This window comes from Oncorhynchus gorbuscha, linkage group LG13 (genome assembly GCF_021184085.1).
Source record: "Oncorhynchus gorbuscha isolate QuinsamMale2020 ecotype Even-year linkage group LG13, OgorEven_v1.0, whole genome shotgun sequence".
Taxonomy (NCBI): domain Eukaryota; kingdom Metazoa; phylum Chordata; class Actinopteri; order Salmoniformes; family Salmonidae; genus Oncorhynchus; species Oncorhynchus gorbuscha.
The window spans coordinates 53,642,418-53,665,972 of record NC_060185.1 but is presented as its reverse complement, the minus strand read 5'-3'; the positions used below and the strand labels follow the sequence as shown (position 1 = coordinate 53,665,972).

At 43.2% G+C, this 23,555-nt stretch overlaps 1 protein-coding gene across 9 annotated transcripts in view; it reads right to left on the bottom strand.

The window, feature by feature from the left end:
- LOC123993159 (protein furry homolog) overlaps nucleotides 1–23,555 on the bottom strand; it is a 208,333-nt gene that overhangs the window by 163,563 nt on the left and 21,215 nt on the right. Inside the window, exon 1 of one of the 9 annotated variants that reach the window (XM_046295009.1) lies at nucleotides 15,616–15,896. The exons of the other annotated variants lie outside the window; for them this stretch is intronic. Coding sequence (XP_046150965.1) covers nucleotides 15,616–15,676 — 61 coding nt within the window. The 5' untranslated portion in view covers nucleotides 15,677–15,896. Of the gene's footprint in view, nucleotides 1–15,615; nucleotides 15,897–23,555 lie in introns of those variants that run through there. 9 annotated transcript variants of the gene reach the window in all.

Below are 23,555 nucleotides of genomic sequence, written 5' to 3'. Positions count from 1 at the left end.
GGTAAACTTATTGTTCTATTGATGGTATGATTAATACTGGGTTTATGCTACACGGAATGAACGGACAAACATTGCGTGACAGAAGTCACTTGAGTTCCCTGAACTCTACCGGGCAGGACTCTTTTTAGGCCCGATGTACAGGACATTTCTGGAGGAACCAGAACTCTTTGTGTTATATTATTATATGTGTGTGTAATCATTGATGTTGTTAATACAACCCACGCAAAAGAGTATAGTTGTTTTTGAAGTTCTTTCCAATGTTTTAAGGGTTTATGAAAAGTTTATTTCCATCCTGACTTTTACATAAGTCCTTTGTATTGGTGTAGACTTGACGGACCAGATGGGACTCATTCCCACCCAAACTAAAAGGAGAAACCAATGTTTTCTCTGGTAGGCACAACCTACCTGGCACCCCTATAAATAATAACCTCAAGTCAAAACCGTTACATAAAAAATGGCACCCCAGATGGGACTCATTCCCACCCAAACTAAAAGGAGAAACCAATGTTTTCTCTGGTAGGCACAACCTACCTGGCACCCCTATAAATAATAACCTCAAGTCAAAACCGTTACATAAAAAATGGCACCCCAGATGGGACAGCTCAACATTGAGAACTAACCAAAGCAAATATTTTGTGTGGAATTAAAACAATGGATTCACCCCAAGATAATGTGCTCATCCATGTCATACCTGTCAATGGGAATACACAGGGCCATTCTGACCATCAAGCTGACAACGCAAATCATAATGTGAATGGAGATAATGGAGTTGCTTTGGGCCAGAGCTCTGGGAATCTGAATGCCCGGCCTGAGCCACAGGCCACAGGAGGTCTAACCAGTTACTCACTTATTGACATGGATCTGTGTGGAAGTACTGAGCTAGCCCTCCCTCTGACACCCAACCTTCCTCCATTGTCTGGTTTATCTCCAGAGGTTGTAGTCTTACAACTTCAAGGTGACATCCTTGATATTCGTCGGACTCAACAACATCTCCAAACTCTTATCCACCATAATTTCAAATGTCTGAGGGAAGAGCAACAACAGAGTGCCATGGAATTCAGAAACTCACTGAGCACTCTAACCCACATGCTGACAGAGCTCAGTGAGAGTGGAAGACGGGAAATTACTGGTGCCCTGGACAGGCAGTTTGACTACCAACGAAACCAACTCACTGCCACTCTCCAATGGCGCCTGCAACATCACCACACTGAGGTCCTCAAGGACGTTAATTCTGTTTTTTCTCCCATGGTTAACACTGTAGGCCACTTGCAGAGAGAACTCTCTAATTGTGTTAAAATGTTGGATGACGTGTCTGTGGACATGGCCTCCATTAGGCATAACTCCTTACACAGAGTTTCTCTGGTGTCCACTTCTGTTCAGACCACTGAGGGCCAAGCTAGCACCTCTGAACAGCCAAGACAAGGCCATGCTACAGTCACCACTGTCGATGGACTGGTTCGCTTGGGACAGCAGTTTGAGAAGGACAGAGAATGCCAACAGCAATATGACCAGAGAAAGAAACAGACACCCAAACAGTTGCCCAAGACAGACCATCAACAACAGCCAGAGTCTCCAGCCAAGACCTCTCTCATGTTCTGTTGGAGATGTAGCCAAAAGGGACATTCTTCAGCTACATGTCCAAGACCGTATCAAGTAAACCCTTCCAGAAACCACAAATCACAACAGGCCAACACACCTAACTCTCTTCGCAGCAATGACCATCCTTCTCTGGGTGCTTTAACCAGAGCTGAAACCCCAAGAGTCACTGCCTACGCCCCCCCATCGACATCCCCTTCCTTTCAGTTAATACCGCACCAATCAGAAGCTAAAAAGTTACATGATTGGGGTTCAAATGTGGCACTCTTCTCTGCCGTTGCTCCGGTACCACTAACCCTTGATAATCCTTCTGACGATCTCCTTTTACAGGCTGTGAGAAGAGCTCAGCTGGAACAGCCAGAGGAGTTAAGGCTGTTGGAACAGCTGCAGAATAATGCTGATGTATGTACTTCAAAGCTGGGACGCACCAGGCTCCTGAAGCACAAAATATTCCTTACACAGGAAATGCCGATCAAGCAAAAGCCATATCGTTTGTCCCCAGCGAAGCTAATCATCCAAAAGGGACTCATAAATGATATGTTAACCCAAGATATAATAGAACGTTCCTCCTCTCCCTGGGCTGCTCCTGTTGTCCTCATCCCAAAAAAGACTGGTGGTCTTAGATTTTGTGTGGACTATAGGAAGACCAACAATGTTTCTCAGACTGATGCCTATCCTCTTCCTACCATCCATGAGATCCTGGAGTCATTGTCTGGCGCTGTTGTGTTCACTACCCTTGACCTCAATAGTGGTTATTGGCAGGTTGAGATGGACCAGGAAAGCAAGGACAAGACTGCGTTTGTCTGTGCCGAGGGCTTGTTTTCCTTTAAGGTGATGCCCTTTGGATTAAAGAATGCCCCTGCCACTTTCCAAAGACTCATGGAGATTGCGTTAGGTGAGCTCAAAGGGAAGATCTGTTTCGTCTACCTGGACGATATAATTATCTACTCTCAGAACAGAGAAAGACACTTTCAAGATCTTCAAGCAGTGTTGGACAAGCTAAGAGAAGCTGGTCTGACCTTAAATATGAAGAAGAGCAACTTCTGCCAAACCTCCCTGAAGTTCCTTGGCCATATTGTGTCTTTCGACGGCATTCATGTGGATCCTGAAAAGACAAAGGCTGTACAAGACTTCCCTGTGCCAACTACACTCAAGGCCCTTCAACGGTTCCTTGGTATGGCGGGATGGTACCATCGGTTTGTGTCGAACTTCTCCCAGGTGGCAGAACCCCTCAACGCGATGAAGCGAAAAGGAGCGAAATTCCAATGGACGGCAGAGTGCCAGACTTCCTTTGAAACCCTGAAACGACATCTCGTCACACCTCCCATTTTAGGTCATCCCAACTTTGATTGCCCTTTTGTTGTTTACACTGATGCAAGTGATGTTGGACTTGGTGCTGTCCTAGTCCAACAGACTGGACTTGGCACTGAAGAAGTGCTAGCGTTCGCCAGTCGGACATTGAATGGAGCAGAACGGAACTACTCCACAACAGAGCAAGAGTGCCTTGCAGTGGTCTGGGCTTTGGAAAAGTGGAGGTACTACTTGGAGGGAAGACACTTCACTGTGGTCACTGACCATTCCTCCCTTGTGTGGGTGTTCAAGACCAACAAACCAAGCACCAGACTCATAAGATGGGCTCTACGGTTGCAAGAGTTCACATTTGCAGTGGAATACAGGAAAGGAAAATACAACACTGTTCCAGATGCCTTGTCCAGAGCTCCTACTTGTGATAACGGTGGCCCTGATCTTACATGTGCTACTGTCCTGTCAAGCAGTCGAGACTCGCCCAAAACAGACTTTCCCATCTCTGATGAGGCAATATGGAAAGCTCAACAGGATGATCCAGAAGTACAGGCTTTGTACCAGACTATCCTGGAAGATGGAGAAAAGATGGTCAATCCTACCACAAAGCTGACCATCATTGAAGATAAAGTCTACCGAGTCGTACAACTACCTCACAGAACACTCTACCAAATGTACATACCGGACACTCTACACCTACAACTGCTTCAACATTTCCATGAAGACCCATTAGCTGGTCATTTGGGCAGGTTCAAAACCTACAAGCGGTTGCAAGCGTTACTCTACTGGCCACATCTGAGCATGGATGTGAAGTCACACATCCGAAATTGTCAGGTTTGTCAAATGTACAAACCAGAAGGTAGAAAGCCTGCTGGCAAGTTGCAGCAAACGGTGGTTACCCGACCTTGGGAAATGTTAGGAGTGGATTTGATGGGTCCATTTCCTAGAAGCTCCAATCAGAATGTGTACATACTTGTTTTTGTTGATTACTATTCAAAGTGGGTGAAACTCTTTTCCCTGCGTCAGGCCACAGCAAGGACCGTCTCTAACACCCTTACGAAAGAGATCCTGACTCGCTGGGGAGTGCCTGATTACATCCTGTCTGATCGAGGTTCCCAATTTGTCTCTGATCTCTTTGAGGAGACCTGCCAAAGATGGAACCTGAGGCAGAAGTTGACCACGGCCTATCACCCACAGACCAATCTCACTGAGAGAGTAAATCGAACCTTGAAGACAATGATTGCTTCCTATGTAGGGACCCAGCACAAACACTGGGACAAGCACCTTCATGAGTTTCGATTTGCCCTGAATTCTGCTGTGCAAGAGTCCACTGGAGTCACACCTGCAGAGCTGAACCTAAGTCGTCCTCTCAGAGGACCCTTGGATATGGTGCTACAGCCCCAGCAGCTTACTCCAGATGCTGCTTGCTATGACCAGGTAGGCCATCTCCATGACTTGAGAGCTCTTGTCTCAAAGAACATGATCCAGGCTCGACTCAAGCAGAAGAGAAATTATGATAAGAACAGACGAGACATGCAGTTCCAGCTTCGTGATCGGGTGTGGCTTCGCTCTCATCCTTACTCGAAAGCTGAACAATTCTTCTCGGCCAAGCTCGCTCCTAAATGGCAAGGACCATATAGGATTGTGGAGCAGATGGGCCCTTTGAACTACCGAGTGGTGAAAGAGGACACAGGTGAAGATATGCGCGTTGTTCATGTCTCACGCCTTAAGGCCTGTTACCCCTCGGCTGAGGAAATGGAGGCGATTGAGCGCCGCAAGGTCCTGGATATCTTTGAAGAGGAAAGTGAGGAGACTTTTCTCGGATTCCCAGACCCAGAAGTCTCGCACCTTAAGGCCTGTGACCCCTCAGCTGAGGAGCGTGAGCTCCAAAAAGTAATGAATATTTTTGTAGAGGAAAGCGATGAGGAGACCTTTCTCGGTTTCCCCGACCAAGATGTGCCTTCCAGGGCAATGGTCGGCTTTTTCCAGGGGAGGGGGTGTGTGACGGCCCTGAATTTTTCTGAACCGTCTCAGTGCAGCTCCTTCCAATAGGGCGCTTTCCCTTTAATTCCCAATTAAATAGCCAGTATCAGCTGCGCAAAAGTGGGGGTTGTGATGGAGACGTGACTGAGGATGTGTTCAACCCTCAGTTCCCGAAGCTTCTCTATTCCGTTGTTTTGTTGCCGTTAAACGTGTGTTTTGTTGCCTAATAGAGTTTACCCAGGATCGGATCCACTCTTTGCGTCCCTGGACTACACCTCCTCCGTTCTTCGTGGCCTTTCTCCGCGGGAGATCTATTGGCGGATTGGATTGTCTGACTGACCGACTGATTACCACCTTTTTGTATATGGTATTTCATTTGTTTTGATGTGATGTATACTGTGATTTATGTAGTTGTAGTTGAGGACTTATTAAGAGTGATACGCTTTAAAGTTCTGTGGTAAACTTATTGTTCTATTGATGGTATGATTAATACTGGGTTTATGCTACACGGAATGAACGGACAAACATTGCGTGACAGAAGTCACTTGAGTTCCCTGAACTCTACCGGGCAGGACTCTTTTTAGGCCCGATGTACAGGACATTTCTGGAGGAACCAGAACTCATTGTGTTATATTATTATATGTGTGTGTAATCATTGATGTTGTTAATACAACCCACGCAAAAGAGTATAGTTGTTTTTGAAGTTCTTTCCAATGTTTTAAGGGTTTATGAAAAGTTTATTTCCATCCTGACTTTTACATAAGTCCTTTGTATTGGTGTAGACTTGACGGACCAGATGGGACTCATTCCCACCCAAACTAAAAGGAGAAACCAATGTTTTCTCTGGTAGGCACAACCTACCTGGCACCCCTATAAATAATAACCTCAAGTCAAAACCGTTACAATGTGTACACGCGTACAAACACCCGCACCTAATACTTTTACTAAGAGTATTAGTATATTAGTAATTGACTGACCAGGTCTCTCCAGATCTCCCAACAATGCTATTTCTATGGTCAATTTTAGATTAATGTTATGTTTTTTCAGCCATTCCTGAACCAGAGACCAGAAACAGGTTGAGGACAATACCAAAACAAATGGTCTATTGATTCTGTATCCTCACAACAAAATCTGCAGATCTGCGATGATTGTATGCCCAAAATATTTAACATCTTGTTGATGATAAGAATTCTGTACATTTTTATTTCTGAAATACACTTTTTATATATATTTTATATTTTATATATCAACTCATACCATGGAATCGGTACATCAAAAATCTCTTCCCAACTCTTTTGCAATCTGTATGGCACAGCTGTTAACATCCTGGTCCTCAAATGAAACTGATATACTTTCTTTTTAATTATTTTTTTATTCATCCGCCAATTTTGACCCTTTATGTTGGGCAGACAGACCAGTTCCCTACCTTCTCCCGCTGTCACCCTCCTCCATTTTGGGGTATTGGTGTAGTCAATTGGTTGTCATCTTGGATTGAGCAGACCTTCCCATACAATTCTGATAACTCCATGAAAGACATAACTCTACCATTCCAATTTACGATATAATTTAAAACAAAATACCCCTTTCAAACATCTTTCCCATGAATACAGATATTTTATGAACAAGCACATTTAAGTTCAACCATAATATTTGTTATGTCTTTTCAGGGGGGATGAAATTGAAAAAGGTTTCATTTTCAAACAATCAAAAATGAGACAGAGTACAGAGAGTCCAGAAAAGTCATCCATATCTTCAATGAGACATTGCAGGGATCTAGCTTAAGGACGTAAAATAAAACTTGAGTCATCAGCAGACACCTTTGTTTTTCAGCCTTGGATTTCTAATCCTCTAATGTTTTTATTTGATCTGATTTTAATAGCTAGCATTTCAATGGTCATAACGAATAGATATGGTAACAGTGGACACCCTTGTTTAACTCCTCTTGACAATTCAAAACTCTGAGAAGTAGCCTCTATTTACTATTTTACACCTGGCGTTACTATACAATACCTTTACCCATTTTCTAAGAGACTCACTGAAATAGAAAATTCCATGAATTTCTAAATATAATCCAGTCTTACTTTATCAAAGGCCTTTTCAAAATCTGCTAGAAAAAATAGGCCTTTGCTTCTTAGATGTTTCATGGTGTTCTATTATTTTTAGCAGTTGTAGTATATTATCTCCAATGTATCGTCCATGTAAAAAATAATAATACCTGGTAATGCTATGCATTTCGCTAGTATTTTTGCATTTAACATCTTTTCAGCAACAAGAAAAAAACATTTTTATTTGGTTGTAACTGACAAGATAATAACCAAAATATGACGTCGTTCGCAGTACATTTTGATGTTGTCATGAAAAAGATATCTATACATCATATGCCAAATTTTGCCCACTGGATACCGTGGGAGGACAAGCCATGCATTTGCTGCAGCATTTAATATTTGATTAAATTCCCGGCAGGGAGAAAATAACTCCAGCAGAGAGTAGAGGAGAGGATAACAAGCTGGAGCATCTCTCCCAATGCTCCACTGCATTAGCCAGCTGATCTGACCTCATCTGTGGCTGGCTAGGGAAATTAAAACTGCTACCAGCTAGCTGCTAGCAGCTGGTGTTTTCATCTGCTATTCAAGATGTCATTGCCCTCTGAGGAAAGAAATCTCTTACATGTGACCGTCATTCAGCCAACGCTGTGATACAGGCCTGAGTTTAATCACTGACGGCTTGGCCCGGCCCATAAAACACATAAACAATTGACACATTCGTTTGACTTTACCTCACAGTTTCACTGTTTCACTTCAACTCCCCATAAACAGAAAATGTTGCTAGAAATAGCCAAAGAGCCTTCTGCTAACGCCTAATAGGGGTGTGAAATGTTCCCTTAGCATGGATTACCTCAACCCAGAATTATACTTCTAGGTCAGTGAACTGGGGTATATCTGCTGGATAGAATTGTGTGTGTGTGTGTGTGTGTGTGTGTGTGTGTGTGTGTGTGTGTGTGTGTGTGTGTGTGTGTGTGTGTGTGTGTGTGTGTGTGTGTGTGTGTGTGTGTGTGTGTGTGTGTGTGTGTGTGTGTGTGTGTGTGTGTGTGTGTGTGTGTGTGTGATAGATAAGAGTGGACAGTTAGCTAGCAGTGGCAGCCTTACTACACAGTGTTTATTGTTAGTATCAGGGGCCATTAAAGCAGATCAGTCACATATCAAATCCCAGACTCTCTAGTTGGCTACAAAAGCCTTCTCCATGGCCTCAGGCTGATGAAGAATCCCAGACAACACAATCACCACACAACATTATCTCAACCTTGATCCCAACGTTGACCTCAATGTGATTTTGCTACTTTGTAACACTCTCACTCTGACATAAAGTATGATTTCAACCCCAGAATACACTCTCGGAAACATGAATTACATTGTTGTAACACAAAAACTAGTGGAAACTGGGCTGCCACCAACTTGAAGGAGATGGAACCTTAACCTTAAATATTGAACCACATCATCCCGAGACGTTTTGAAACATTACATGGTGTGTTCGAACACCACTTACTCAAGTATTGTGCAGCACCTTGCCAGGGACTGGGAGTATTAACAGAAAAGGTTGAAAACACTAGTCCTATTTAGTGCAAAATTAGATACCTTCTCTTTTGGTGTCGTTTCCTCCCTCTAAAGCTTCTAAACACCATTATTAAGTTTTTAGTCCTGTCTAGTGCAGAATTAGATCACATTTTCAGAAGTGTCTAAATGTTTAACATTGTTCTATTTATTTGATAATTTGCCATTATATGTTATTTGTCAGGCATTGTCAAGCACAGTGTTCAAACCACCAGCAGTAATTGGAGGTTGAACTGCAAGAACTGAGGATTCGGCACTTGTTGTGCTTCTTCTTCTAGGCTAAAGGGCAGACTACACCTATTGGTGTATATACGCCACCTACTGTACAATCCATTATAGTAATACAAAATACCACCCCATTCCACTATTTAACCCTATCTAATCTTACTCCAGGCCAATGGTCTGGAAGGACAAAACATTACCACTCTACACCCCCCGCAACTCTTCTGCAGTAAAACCTCGCAATCCCAAGAACTTCTCTGCAGCTGCCACCACAACCTCTATTTCCTGTGACATTCCATTTCTGCAGTACAGTTGACAAACATGGCTATGAATGCTATGAAACCCATCTTACTGAAGCACATACTATTCCCAGCCCTCTCTATAGGTCTCTGCTTACTCACAAGAATCCTTTCAGGATCCCTCACCATGTACCCAATCTTCCTCCACCACTCTCCTCACTGCTTCAGCATATGACACTGTTTGTACTACTCCGACCTTGGCAATCTCAACCTGCCTTTCTCTCACTAGACACCTCCAATCTCCAGCCCCATGGGCACCCCCAGAGCTAACACACACAACTTTCTCTACCGATATTACACATTCCTTCGTCTCATGCCCTCCTTCACACTTCTCACATCTAGGAATCTCCCTCCTACACACTGCTGCAACATGACCATAAGCTTGGCACCTAAAAAAGCTTAGTATTTTCAGAACAAAAGCTCTCATGGAATAACTGAACATCCTAACTTGACCTTGTCATGGAAAGACTGCATCAGACAATATCTTCTCCATTTCACCACGCTCTCCACCGGGTCTGAGTTCTATTTCAGCTGATCCTCCTAAACACTTAATAACACCCCCGTTATCACTCTTTTCAATGGCGCCCTGCTCCTATGAGCAAAGCAAGTCACAGTTCTTGTCCCTAGTCGAGTGGTCCACAGCACCCGGAGCACTTTTCTGGACGGAAGAAACACAATACATCATCACGAGTCGACATCGAGTTACTTTCACCGACTCAACAGTCCTCAACCTCTTCTCCACCCAACCTGACATCACATATGAATCAGCCAGAATACAAGGATCCATTCTTTCCATTAAATCTCACTCCCACTGGGCCAGATTCATTCTTGTCATCATCGGGATGAGGCTCAAACTCGATGGTCCTCACTGCACCTACCCCCACAGGTACTTCATCCTCACTCTCGTCAGGTTCCATCACTAAGCTACTGGAGCATGTCTCTGTCTTTTTGCACTCGACTCCAACCTTCCTCACCACACCACTTCCCTCTGCACTCAGCTTCTTCTCGGCGGTCATCCCGGCACCTATCTTCCCCTTCATCAGATCTTCTAGAAGGGTTGTGCATTCCCCCACTCCATATTTACTCATAATAGGTTCCACTTTCCTCCTTTTCTTCCCTGTCCACTATCTTACCGTTGACGTCCATCATCTTTTGTAGCTTTTCTCCTTAATGTTGTGCCATCCATTGACAATCACCTTCTTCTTCTTTGAGGTTTATTGGCACTCATATGGTGTATTGCCACCACATACTGTACGGGGTAGTAAAAATAAATAAATGATTTTATATATATATAGATTTTATATATATATATAGATTTTATATATATAGATTTTATATATATATATAGATTTTATATATATATATATACATATATATATATATATATGGTTTGGACATACGGTCTCACCTCATAACTCATATATCCAAGTATTATATAAGTTGGGAGAACCACTTCATCAAACAACAGTAAAACCAATAGGCTTTGCTCCTTCTTTCCATCTATCATTCAATTCAAGCGATGTGAGTCTACCACTCCCGGAATGTTATCCCTAAACCACACAGGCTCTATGTCCAACGAGACATCAGAGATGACACCTTTAACCGGTGCCCTACTCTGAAAATCATAGCTGTCAACATCATACGTCGACATATTGCAGAGCCACAGAGCGTTCTCCTTTTGCTCTACGAAATCAACATCATACTGTTCCTGGTCACTCTGACCAATTCCACTTAAACCAATTCATCCTTCACCATTTTCTCCATTTAGTCCTCACTTTTCGCCACCATTTACGACGACCCATTTTCTCGTCCCTAAAATCAATTGACAATCATGAATGTATGGAATGGGTGCTGTCCTCATTGAACATCAATTTATCTGATGGTTTTGATATTCGTTCGTCATGAATCATTGCACCTCATTGCACCTCAAGATTAATAGCAATATAGAAATATACTTTGATTTCTTCAAACATGCATAGGAAAGAAACATTGTGTGAAAGAATCATAGTCGACTGAAAATGTTGAATTACCCACAATCTTCTAAAAACAGAGTCATGTGGTGAGATAGGAAATGCAAGGAGATTAAAACCAAAAACGGACAATGAGTTCAATCACTATTGTCTCTCTCTTCATGAAAGATACTTACATTTTGAGCAACATATTATGCTGGATTTACATTATTTTGGTAAAACTAAATTAACAAATCATTGAACTGACTTGCATACATATTTTGTAAGATATTTGGGGGGTATTTTGACGCAGTTATGAAATGACAGGAGATACAGAATGTTTTATTTTTTATTTCACCTTCATACAACCAGGTAGGCTAGTTGAGAACAAGTTCTCGTTTGCATTTGTGACCTGGCCAAGATAAAGCAAAGCAGTTCGACACATGCAACAACACAGAGTTACACATGGAATAAACAAACATACAATCAATAATACAGTAGAACAATCTATATACAGCATGTGCAAATGAGGTAGGGTAAGAGAGGTAAAGGCAAGTAATAGGCCATGGTGGCAAAGTAAATACAATATAGCAATTAAACACTGGAATGGTAGGATGTGCAAGTAGAGATACTGGGGTGCAAAGGAGCAAGATGGATAAATAAATAAAAACAGTATGGGGATGAGGTAGATTGGATGGGCTATTTACAGATGAGCTATGTACAGGTGCAGTGATCTGTGAGCTGCTCTGACAGCTGGTTCTTAAAGCTAGTGAGGCAGATATGAGTCTCCAGCTTCAGTGATTTTTGCAGTTCGTTCCAGTCATGGCAGCAGAGAACTGGAAGGAGAGGCGGCCAAAGGAAGAATTGGCTTTGGGGGTAACCAGTGAAATATACCGGCTGTAGTGCGTGCTACGCGTGGGTGCTGCAATGGTGACCAGTGGGCTAAGATAAGGTGGGGCTTTACCTAGCAGAAACTTGTAGATAACCTGTAGCCAGTGGGTTTGGCGACGAGTATGAAGCAAGGACCAGCCAACGAGAGCATACAGGTCGCAGTGGTGGGTAGTATATGGGGCTTTGGTGACAAAATGGATGGCACTGTGATAGACTGCATCCAATTTGTTGAGTAGAGTGTTGGAGGCTATTTTGTAAATGACATCGCCGAAGTCGAGGATGGGTTGGATGGTCAGTTTAACAGCATGAGTGAAGGATGCTTTGTTGCGAAATAGGAAGCCGATTCTAGATTTAATTTTGTATTGGAGATGTTGAATGTGACTTTGGAAGGAGAGTTTACAGTCTAACCAGACACCTAGGTATTTGTAGTTCTCCACATATTCTAAGTCAGAACCGTCCAGAGTAGTGATGCTGGACGGGCGGGCAGGTGCGGGAAGCGAAAGGTTGAAGAGCGTGCATCAAAGAATGGATCAAAGGGGTGGATCAAAGAATCACAAGCAGCGAGAGCGACATCATTGATGTATACAGAGAAGAGAATCGCCCTGAGGATTGAACCCTGTGGCACCCCCATAGAGACTGCCAGAGGTCCGGACAACAGGCCTTCCGATTTGACACACTGAACTCTGTCTGAGAAGTAGTTGGTGAACCAGGTTAGGCAGTCATTTGAGAAACCAAGGCTTTTTAGTCTGCCAATAAGAATGTTGTGATTGACAGAGTCGAAAGCCTTAGCCAGGTCAATGAAAACAGCTGCATAGTAAGGTGTCTTATCGATGACGGTTATGATATCGTTTAGGACCTTGAGCGTGGCTGAGGTGCACCCATGACCAGCTCTGAAACCAGATTGCATAGCGGAGAAGGTATGGTGAGATTCGAAGTGGTCGGTAATCTATTTTGATGTGGAAACCAAGGAACTTGAAGCTCTCAACCTGCTCCACTACAGCCCCGTTGATGAGAATGGGGGTGTACTCGGCCCTCCTTTTCCTGTAGTCCAAAATCATCTCCTTTGTCTTGATCATGTTGAGGGAGAGGTTGTTATCCTGGCACCACACGGCTAGGTCTCTGACCACCTCCTTATAGGCTGTCTCATCGTTATTGATGATCAGGCCTACCACTGTTGTGTCGTCTGAAAACTTAATGATGGCCCCAGTGTTAAGGATCAGCGTGACAGATGTGTTGATACCTACCCTTACCACCTGGGGACAGCCCGTCAGGAAGTCCAGGATCCAGTTGCAGAGGGAGGTGTTTAGTCCCAGAGTCCTTAGCTCAGTGATGAGCTTTGAGGACACTCTGGTGTTGAACACTGAGCTGAATAGTCAATGAGTCAATGAATAGCATTCACATAGTTCTTCCTTTTGTCCAAGTGAGAAAGTGCAGTGTGGAGTGCAATAGAGATTGTGCATCTGTTAGAGTGGTATGCAAATTGGTGTTGGTCTAGGGTTTCTGGGAAAATGGTTTTGATATTACCCATGACCAGCCTTTCAAAGCACTTAATGGCTACAGACGTGAGTGCTACGGGTCGGTAGTCATTTAGGCAAGTTACCTTAGTGTTCGTGGGCATAGGAACTATAGCAATCTGCTTGAAACATGTTGGTATGACAGACTCAGTCAGAGACAGGTTGAAAATGTCAGTGAAGATACTTGCCAGTTTGTCAGCGCATGCTCGGAGTACACGTCCTGGTAATCAGTCTGGCCCTGCAGCCTTGTGAATTTTGACCTGTTTAAAGGTCTTACTCATATTGGCTACAGAGAGCGTGATCACATAGTCGTACAGAGCAGCTGATGCTCTCAGGCATGCTTCAGTGTTGCTTGCCTCGAAGTGAACATAGAATAATTTAGCTTATCTAGTAGGCTCGGGTCACTGGGCAGTGAGCGGCTGTGCTTCCCTTTGGAGACTGTAATAGTTTGCAAGCCCTACCACATCTGACGAGCGTCAAAGATGGTGCAGCACAATTCACGCTCCTTGAAAACGGCAACTCTACCCGGCAGCTCTACCCTCTACACTTTTGCGGATGTTGCCTGTAATCCATGGCTTCAGGTTGGGGTATGTATGTAAGGTCACTGTGGGGGACGTCATCAATGTACTTATTGATGTAGCCAGTGACTGATGTGGTGTATTCCTCAATGCCATTGGAAGAATTCCGGAACAAATTCCAGTCTGTGCTAGCAAAACAATTCCATAGCTTAGTATCTGCGTCACCAATTTGGTCATTCAATTTGCTGACGACACAACAGTGGTAGGCCTGATCACCGACAACGATGACACGGCCTATAGGGAGGTGGTCAGAGAACTGTCAGTGTGGTGCCATGACAACAACCTCTCCCTCAATGTGAGCAAGACTAAGGAGCTGATCGTGGACTACAGGAAAAGGCGGGCCGAACAGGCCCACAATAACATCGATGGGGCTGTAGTGGAGCGGATCGAGAGTTTCAAGTTCCTTGGTGTCCACATCACCAATGAACTATCATGGTCCAAACATACCAAGACAGTCATGAACAGTGCACAACAAAACCGTTTACTGAAAAGATATGGCATGGATCCCAAGATTCTCAAAAGGTTCTACAGCTGCACCATCAAGAGCATCCTGACCGATTGCATCATCGCATAGTATGGCAACTGCTTGGCATCTGACCGTAAGGCACTACAGAGGGTAGTGCGAATGGCCCAGTACATCACTGAGGCCAAGCTTCCTGCTATCTAGGACCTATATAATAGGCTGTGTTAGAGGAAAGCCCATAAAATTGTCAGAGACTCCAATCATCCAAGTTATCGACTGTTTTCTCTGCTACCGCACGGCAAGCGGTACTAGAGCGCCAGGTCTAGGACCAAAAGGCTCCTCAACAGCTTCTACCCCCAAGGCATAAGACTGCTGAAAAATTCATAAAATCGTCACCGAACAATTTACATTGACCCCCGCTTTTGTACACTGCTGCTACTCACTGTTTGTTTGTTACCTATGCAGTCACCTCACCCCCACCTACATGGACAGATTACCTCAACAAGCCTGTATTCCCGCAAACTGACTCAGTACCGGTGCTCCCTGTATATAGCCTCATTATTGTTATTCTTATTGTGTTACTTTTTATTTTGACTTTTTATTTTAGTCTACATGGTAAATATTTTCTTTCTGAAATGTATGTTACAGTATTGCAGCAAGCGACGCGTCGGGAAGGGGCCAGAGAGTGGGGCTGGCTGCAGTAGAGGTGTCGTCCATGCCTCTGCTTTAATAATCCACATGGTGCATACTTATATGTACTTTTTATCTGCCAGGAATGCCCAGCATGTGTGCCTATCTGGCATGGCTTACAGTACACTCTCATCCTCATGCCCACCAAAGCCAAGTGCCGTACACTGGTCTCTAGCCACCACAACCAAGCACCTAACCTGGCTGTGCCCAACACATCCCATCCCAACACCTTACCATACACCTATCCAGCCCAACTGAGCCCAGCACCTACCCAGCGTGCGCCCTACCCAGCCCAGCACTTACCCAACCCAGCACCTATACAGTTCAGCACCTATACAGTTCAGCACATACTAAGCGGCGCCATGCCCCTACCCAGCCCAGCACCTATCCAGCACCTACCCAGCTCAGGCTAGCTCAGCACCTAACCAGCCTAGTCTAACACCTACCCAGCCAAGCCCAGAACTAACTTAGCACTTACCAAGCCCAGTCCAGCACCTACCCAGCCCAGCCCAGCACCTACCCAGGCCCTTGATGAAGCCGATGACACTAGCCTTGCTCCAGCACACAGCCGTGCCATCCATGGTGGGGAAGGGAGGGAGAGTGGCCAGGGTTGTAAAAGTCGGACAAATGCACGCTACAAATCCTTTAATATCCTTCCGTCTGTCTGTCCCTGGGTGTACGCTCCATGGTGAACTGACCCAGAGTGGGTCTGTAGAGACAGGTGTGTTTAAAAGACTGGGTTGTTTGCTAATCCACACAAATCTCTTCCTATATCTCCCAGTCAGTTCCAGCCTGCCTCTGTGGCTGTGTGCTGCCTTGTGATCAACCAGTACCTTCCAAGAGTGAAGGTCAGGCAGGAATTTTTAGCCACGGCCCATTGGCATGACGAGGGCTAACATGCTATGGTGGCATAGTTGTGTGACTATATTTATCCTGGGGTACACACTATACTGACACGTCAGCCCTCCCCTTTCCCCCCTCCCTCCCTTCCTCCCACCTCCCATTCCCTCCCTCCCACTAGAGTATGAGGCACAGGGCAAAGCAGCAGACTGTAAACAGCAGTCTCAGTCAGGCTCAGCCAGCCAAATAAAGCAAAATTAGCCTAGTGCTGTATAGCTAAAGCTAAAGTTAGCTAACCATGGTCTTCTATTTAACTCCTATCCTCTCAGCAAATGGACAGTCGTATAGATTTGTAGAATCATGGAGGGGCATAAAAACGGTTTAAGAATCCCCATGCATACTCACACTATATGAAAGTATTTGTGTGTTTTCTTAAAATTGCATGAAACAAAAGAGTCACAAAATCTGCAGACAATTTAACACCATCCTACATTTACATGAATTGGTTTGTAAGGATGGTAAATTAATACTGCACAAAAAGTTGTTTTCCATGTTTTTTGATCAAGAAAAATATTCAATTTAATGTGGATGTTTTGTGTCTTTGCCCATAACTTTTCACCTTTTGATGTAAATGTTTGAGGATAGGGTTTTGTTCTTTTTGGATCCCATTAGCCTATTAGCAACAATTGAATCCTGTAAGATACTGTCCTTAATTATACAACAACCTTTTTTTCCAAAGCAGAGATACTGAAGAAAATATGTCTATATCGGTCCTCAAATACTAGTAAAGGCCCAGTGCACTACTTTTCTGATTCTTTTTTTATTTTCAGATTAATATTTTGTTTCAATTCAGATTATTCAGGGGGTGCTGGAGCATCCTCAACACCCCTAAGTCCCGCTGCTATGTATCAAGGTACTTTTAGTTTATTGGCGTTGACTTGTATGTTTGGCCAATGGTCTGTTGTCTAGTTGATGTAATGCAAAGAATTTGTGACGTGACAACAATGCTCGTGAGCGATGGAAAATGGAAACTCCCAACCAAAAATAAAGTTGTCCTTTCAGCAAAGTACTGAACACAACCAAGTTTCGACTGTTAAATGAAACATGAGGACTATTAGCCTAAATGAAAGATAAGTGTTCACTGAAACGACTTCTCCAGCATTTATCTCTTTTGATTGAATGGGTCTCATGTTGCATGCTTTCAGCTGTAAATGGGGAGCTGAAGAAAGCAACCAGTGTGGCTAGTCACTCTGGGCTCTGTATCAGAGGCTGCGACTGGTACGCCACATGTGACTCGATGAACAACAGGCTAGCTCAGGCACACTGGGCATTACATCACCAGCACACTGCTGCTGACAAACTCTCTGAGTATGGTGGTGCTCCCTACAGATGTCAGATCTTAATTTGATCCATTTCGTCCCAGGAGGAAAATAATAATTTAATAAGAGGACTTGAATAAATATGCTGCCAGGGGGAGTATTCGTAGGCTACACAGTGTGGTAACGTATCTAGGGGGTTTGGGAAGGCTCTGCAAACCAACCGACCTCATAACATCAAGTATCATCAGTATTGGTCTGAGCAGCACACTTCGGCAGTACGAGTTCGTATTTTTTTTAATTTTACTAGGCAAGCCAGTTAAGAACAAATCCTTATTTACAATGACGGCCTACCCCGGCCAAACCCGGACAATGCTGGGCCAATTGCGCGCCGCCCTATGAGACTCCCAATCACGGCCAGTTGTGATTCAGCCTGGAATCGAACCAGGGTCTGTAGTGACGCCTCTAGAACTGAGATGCAGTGCCTTAGACTGCTCCGCCACTGAGGAGCCCATATACAGATGTATTCAAATTTGTTGGTACCCTGCCTCAAAAAATGAAGAATGCACATTTTTTTCTGAAATAACTCGAAACTGACAAAAGTCATTAGCATCCACCATTGTTTATTCCATATTTAATAGAAATCATACATTGCTTTTGATTTTTTACTCAACATAATATTGTAAATAATAAAACAAATGATAATGGCATGGACAAAAATGATGGGACCCTTAACTTAATATTTTGTTGCACAACCTTTAGAGGCAATCACTGCAATCAAATGTTTTCTGTAGCTATCAATGAGACATCTGCAGCTGATAAGAGGTAGTTTGGCCCACTCTTCCTGTGAAAACTGCTCCAACTGTCTCGGGTTTGATGGGTGCCTTCTCCAGACTGCAAGTTTCAGCTCTTTCCATAGATGTTTGATAGGATTCAGATTAGGATTTATAGAAAGCCACTTCATTTTTTTTTGTCCAATGTTTTGTTCTTATCCATTCTTGGTTGCTTTTAGCTGTGTGTTTTGGGTCATTATCCTGTTGGAGGACCCATGACCTGCGACTGAGACAGAGCTTTCTGACACTGGGCAGTACGTTTTGCTCCAGAACGCCTTGAAAGTGTTGAGATTTCATTATGCCCTGCACAGATTCAAGGCACCCTGTGCCAGGCGCAGCTAAGCAGCCCCAAAACATAACCCAGCTTCCTCCATGTTTCACTGTAGGTATGTTGTTATTTTCTTTGAAAGCTTCATTTTTTCATCTGTGAACATAGAGCTGATGTGACTTGCCAAAAAGCTCCAGTTTTGACTCATCTGTGCAAAGGACATTCTCCCAGAAGGATTGTGGCTTGTCAATATGCATTTTAGCAAATTCCAGTCTGGCTTTTATATGTTTTTATGTTTTTCTCCTGGGTCTTCTTCCATGGAGCCGACTTCAGCTCAAAAAGAGACAGATGGTGCGATCAGAAACTGACGTACCTTCACCTTGGAGTTCAGATTGTAATTCTTTGGCAGTTATCGTTGGTTCTTTTTCAACCATTCGCACTCTCCTTCTGTACAAAATGGGGTCAATTTTCCTATTGCGGCCGCGCCCAGGGAGGTTGGCTACAGTTCCATGGACCTTAGATTTGGGTATGTCATTTTAGGCGAGAATTGAAAAAAGGGGGGGATCCTTAAGAGTTAAGACATGAAGGTCAGTCAATCTGGAAAAGGTCAAGAACGTTTCTTCAAGTGCAGTCGCAAAAAAACAACAAGCGCTATGACGAAACTGTCTCTGACGAGGATTGCCGCAGGAAAGGAAGACCCAGAGTTACCTCTGCTGCAGAGGATACGTTCATTAGCGTTACCAGCCTCAAAAATTGCAGCCCAAACAAATGCTTCACAGCCTGCGTGAACAGCCTGCATGAACAGTCCTTCTTGGTCAAATTGCTGCAAAGAAACCACTACCAATAAGAAGAAAATATTTGCTTGGGACAAGAAACACGAGCAATGGACATTAGACCGTTGGAAATCTGTCCTTTGGTCTGATGAGTCTCTGATGAGATTTTTGGTTCCAACCACGGTGCAGAGTAGGTGAATGGATGATCTCACCACTTGATTTTAAGAATGTGAAATGTCAGAATAATAGTAGAGAGAATGATTTATTTCAGCTTTTATTTTATTAATCACATTCCCAGTGGGTCAGAAGTTTACATACACTCAATTAGTATTTGGTAGCATTGCCTTTAAATTGTTTCACTTGGGTCAAAGTTTCGGTTTGTAAGCCTCCTTGCTCGCACACGCTTTTTCAGTTCTGCCCACAAATTTTCTATGGGATTGAAGTCAGGGCTTTGTGATGGCCACTCCAATACCTTGACTTTGTTGTCCTTAAGCCATTTTGCCACAACTTTGGAAGTATGCTTGGGGTCAATGTCCATTTGGAAGACCCATTTGCGACCAAGCTTTAACTCCCTGACTGATGTCTTGAGATGTTGCTTCGATACATCCACATCATTTTCCTTTCCTCATGATGCCATCTATTTTTTGAGGTGCACCAGTCCCTCCTGCAGCAAAGCACCCCCACAACATGATGCTGCCATCCAGGTGCTTCACGGTTTCCTCCAAACATAACAATGGTCATTATGGCCAAAGTTATATTTATGTTTCATCAGACCAGAGAACATTTCTCCAAAAAGTACGATCTTTGTCCCCATGTGCAGTTGCAAACCGTATTCGGACTTTTTTATGGAGGTTTTTGGGCAGTGGCTTCTTCCTTGCTGAGCGGCCTTTCAGGTTATGTCAATATAGGACTCATTTTTACTGTGGATATAGATACTTTTGTACCTGTTTCCTTCAGCATCTTCACAAGGTGCTTTGCTGTTGTTCTGGGATTGATATGCACTTTCGAACCGAAGTACGTTCATCTCTCCTTCCTGAGCGGTATGAAAGCTGTGTGGTTCCATGGTGTTTATACTTCCGTACTATTGTTTGTACAGATGAATGTGGTACCCTCAGGTGTTTGGAAAGTGCTCCCAAGGATGAACCAGACTTGTGGAGGTCTACAATTTCTTTTCTGAGGTCTTGGCTGATTTCTTTAGATTTTCCCATGATGTCAAGCGAAAAGGCACTGAGTTTGAAGGTAGACCTTGAAATACATGCACACCTCCAATTACAGGCACACCTCCAATTGACTCAAATTATGTCAATTAGCCTAGCAGAAGCTTCTAGAATAAAGCTGTAATGTAGCAAAATGTGGAAAAAGTCAAGGGGTCTGAATACTTTCCGAATGCACAGGCCTGCACACAATACCCCATGTCAAAGCGGAATAGTTTTTTTCTATTTTGTTAACAAATTAATAAAAAATGAAAAGCTGAAATGTCTTGAGTCAATAAGCATTCAAACCTTTGTTTTGGCAAGTCATATAACAAGTCATATAATAAGTTGCATGGACTCACTCTGTGCGAATTAATAGTGTTTAACATAATATTTGAATGACTACCTCATCTCTGTATCCCACACACACACAATTATCTGTAATGTCCCTCAGTCGAGCAGTGAATTTCAAACACAGATTCAACCACAAAGACCAGGGAGGTTTTCCAATGCCTCGCAAAGTAGGGCACATATTAGTAGATGGATAAAACATATATGAAAGCAGACTTTGAATATCCCTTTGAGTGAAAAACTCAACTGCTGGAGAGGAAGGAAGCAACTCAAGAATTTCACCACAAGGCCAATGATATCCCAATGATAGCCCAACACTAACGCCCAGTGTCTGGGAAAATATTTTTGACACTTTGTATGAATGGAAACTAATGTTGGTGTGGACTACTCTAATTATTTTACCAATAGCTAGTCAGCTAATCTAAATGATCAAACAAGTATAATAGTTTTGCTTACAACATTGTCATGTTCTGTGGCAGGCAAAACAATATTCCCTTTACAAGGTATCTTGTTGGCAGTGCAATGCACTTCTCTAGTCTACAATGCAACTTGGATTGAATCCCAGACAAAGTTTAGCGGCTAATTGTTTACCTCAAATGTTGGCTTAAGTGTTGCCTGTATGGTACCTATACATATGAGATAACATCAATCAATTTCTCCACAGATTAAACCAGATTATCCTTAGTTCTAGGATAGGATAGGATTGCAAATAATTTACCAAAGTGACCGGATTCTTCTGTAATTTTTGTAATTAATGTAATCTATGGTAACTTTGGTAATTTATACTTAAATAACTGAAATATGTATTTATATATTTTTATATCTGTGTCCAGTTTCTAGGGGATAGAACATATGGGTCCAGCGAAAATAGCCAAATTCATTTAAAAAAAGCATCTAATCAACAATGGTATTATTTTTAATTAACTCTACAACTCTTCCAACTATTGACAAGTTTGGTGCCAAAACATTTACAACAAAGACATAATAGTAAACACCAATGGTATTCATTATTGACATAATAAAAGAAATACAAGTGTGAAAAAATAAATATAAATATAAACCCTCATATTAAACACCAAAAGGTATTCACTAAGTTGATGGTTTATATTTAGGATAATATTTTACAGCTTTATCATGCTATTTTGTATTAATTATATTATCTTATTTGATTATTTTATACATTTTACTTGTTATAAGGCTACAAAGAGGGCCAGCAATAATTACTGTAATAATCTGATGTACCCAAAAAGGCCATCATAAATCTTGTTATAAACTTCCAAAAAACCTTAAAGTAAAAATCCCCTCAAAACCACTCGTTCCTGTAATTTACAGTTTTAAATAATCCTAATATGTGAGAACAATATTTATTGTGAACAAATGTTTAATTTTGTTGTTATAATAAGGTTGTTAGCAACGTGAAAATCATTGTGAAAATCTGTTGCAGCTCAAGTCGAAAACAAAACCCACAATGCAATGCTCTCTCTATGGGCTGGCTGGCTAGCTACACTCTAGGACACATATGTCAGAGTCAAGGCCCGCGGGCCACATCCGGCCCGCGAGAAGGTTTTTTACGGCCCCTGGGATGATCTTGATTTATTATTAGAACCGGCCCGCAGACCGCAGCAAGCCGGCAGCCCGCAGATCTTTTACACGCACCAATACTACATTTCCCACAATGCAACGGTGACGCACCGAGCAGTAGGCTGCTTCATTTCAATATTTATTGGCACAGCAGTTGTCAGCATCACAGTAAAATTAACTTTCAGATACCCATCAAAAATGGCAAAACGGAAGGTGGACACTGAGAACCGGGGGTTTCAAACAAGGTGGGAGTCGGAGTATTTGTTCACGGAGGTAGCTGGAAAACCTGTGTGTCTTCTGTGTGGAGAAAGTGTGGCGGTACTGAAAGAGTATAATCTGAGACGACATTATGAAACGAAACACGCGGACAAAAACAAGAATATGGACATGGAACAAAGGCTACAAAAGGCAGAGGAATTAAAACGAGGCCTCAAATCTCGACAGGCTCTGTTCAAAAAAGCCAAATCACAAGGCCAGGCTGCTGTCAAGGCCAGTTTTATTTTGGCAGAAGAGATCGCTAAATCAGCCCGGCCATTTACGGAGGGGATTTCATCAAAAACTGCATGATTAAAGTTTGTGACGAAGTTTGCCCAGAAAAAAGGCAACTCTTTTTAAATGTGAGTCTGAGCAGAAACACCATTGCCGAGAGAGTAGACCAGTTGTCCATCAATCTAAAAGAGCAGCTTGTGAAAAAGGGAAAAGATTTCATTGCATATTCCTTGGCTGTGGATGAGAGCACCGACATTTCTGACATTGCCCAGTTGTCAATTTTCATCCGCGGAGTGGACTCCAGCCTAAGCGTGACAGAGGAGTTTTTGGCTTTACGTCCTATGCATGGCACAACTACGGGGCATGATTTGTATGAAGAGGTGTCAAGATGTGTAAATGAGATGGAGCTGCCTTGGGAAAAACTTGTGGGTTTGACAACCGACGGAGCACCTGCGATGTGTGGACACAGGAGCGGACTGGTGACGAAGATACGGGAAAAGATGCAAGAGGAAAACGCGACAGGTGAGCTGACAGCTTATCATTGTATCATACACCAGGAAGCGTTGTGCGGTAAAGCCTTGAAAATGGAACATGTAATGAGCATCATCACGCGCACAGTTAACTTTATCAGAGCCAAATGTTTGAATCACCGCCAGTTCAAGGCATTTCTGACGGAGTTAGAAACGGAGCATGGTGATTTGCCTTATCACACAGAGGTGCGATGGCTAAGCCAGGGAAAGGTGCTTCAAAGATGTTTCGAGCTTCGTGAGGAGATTTGTCTGTTCTTGGACAGCAAAGGGAAAGACACAACACAAC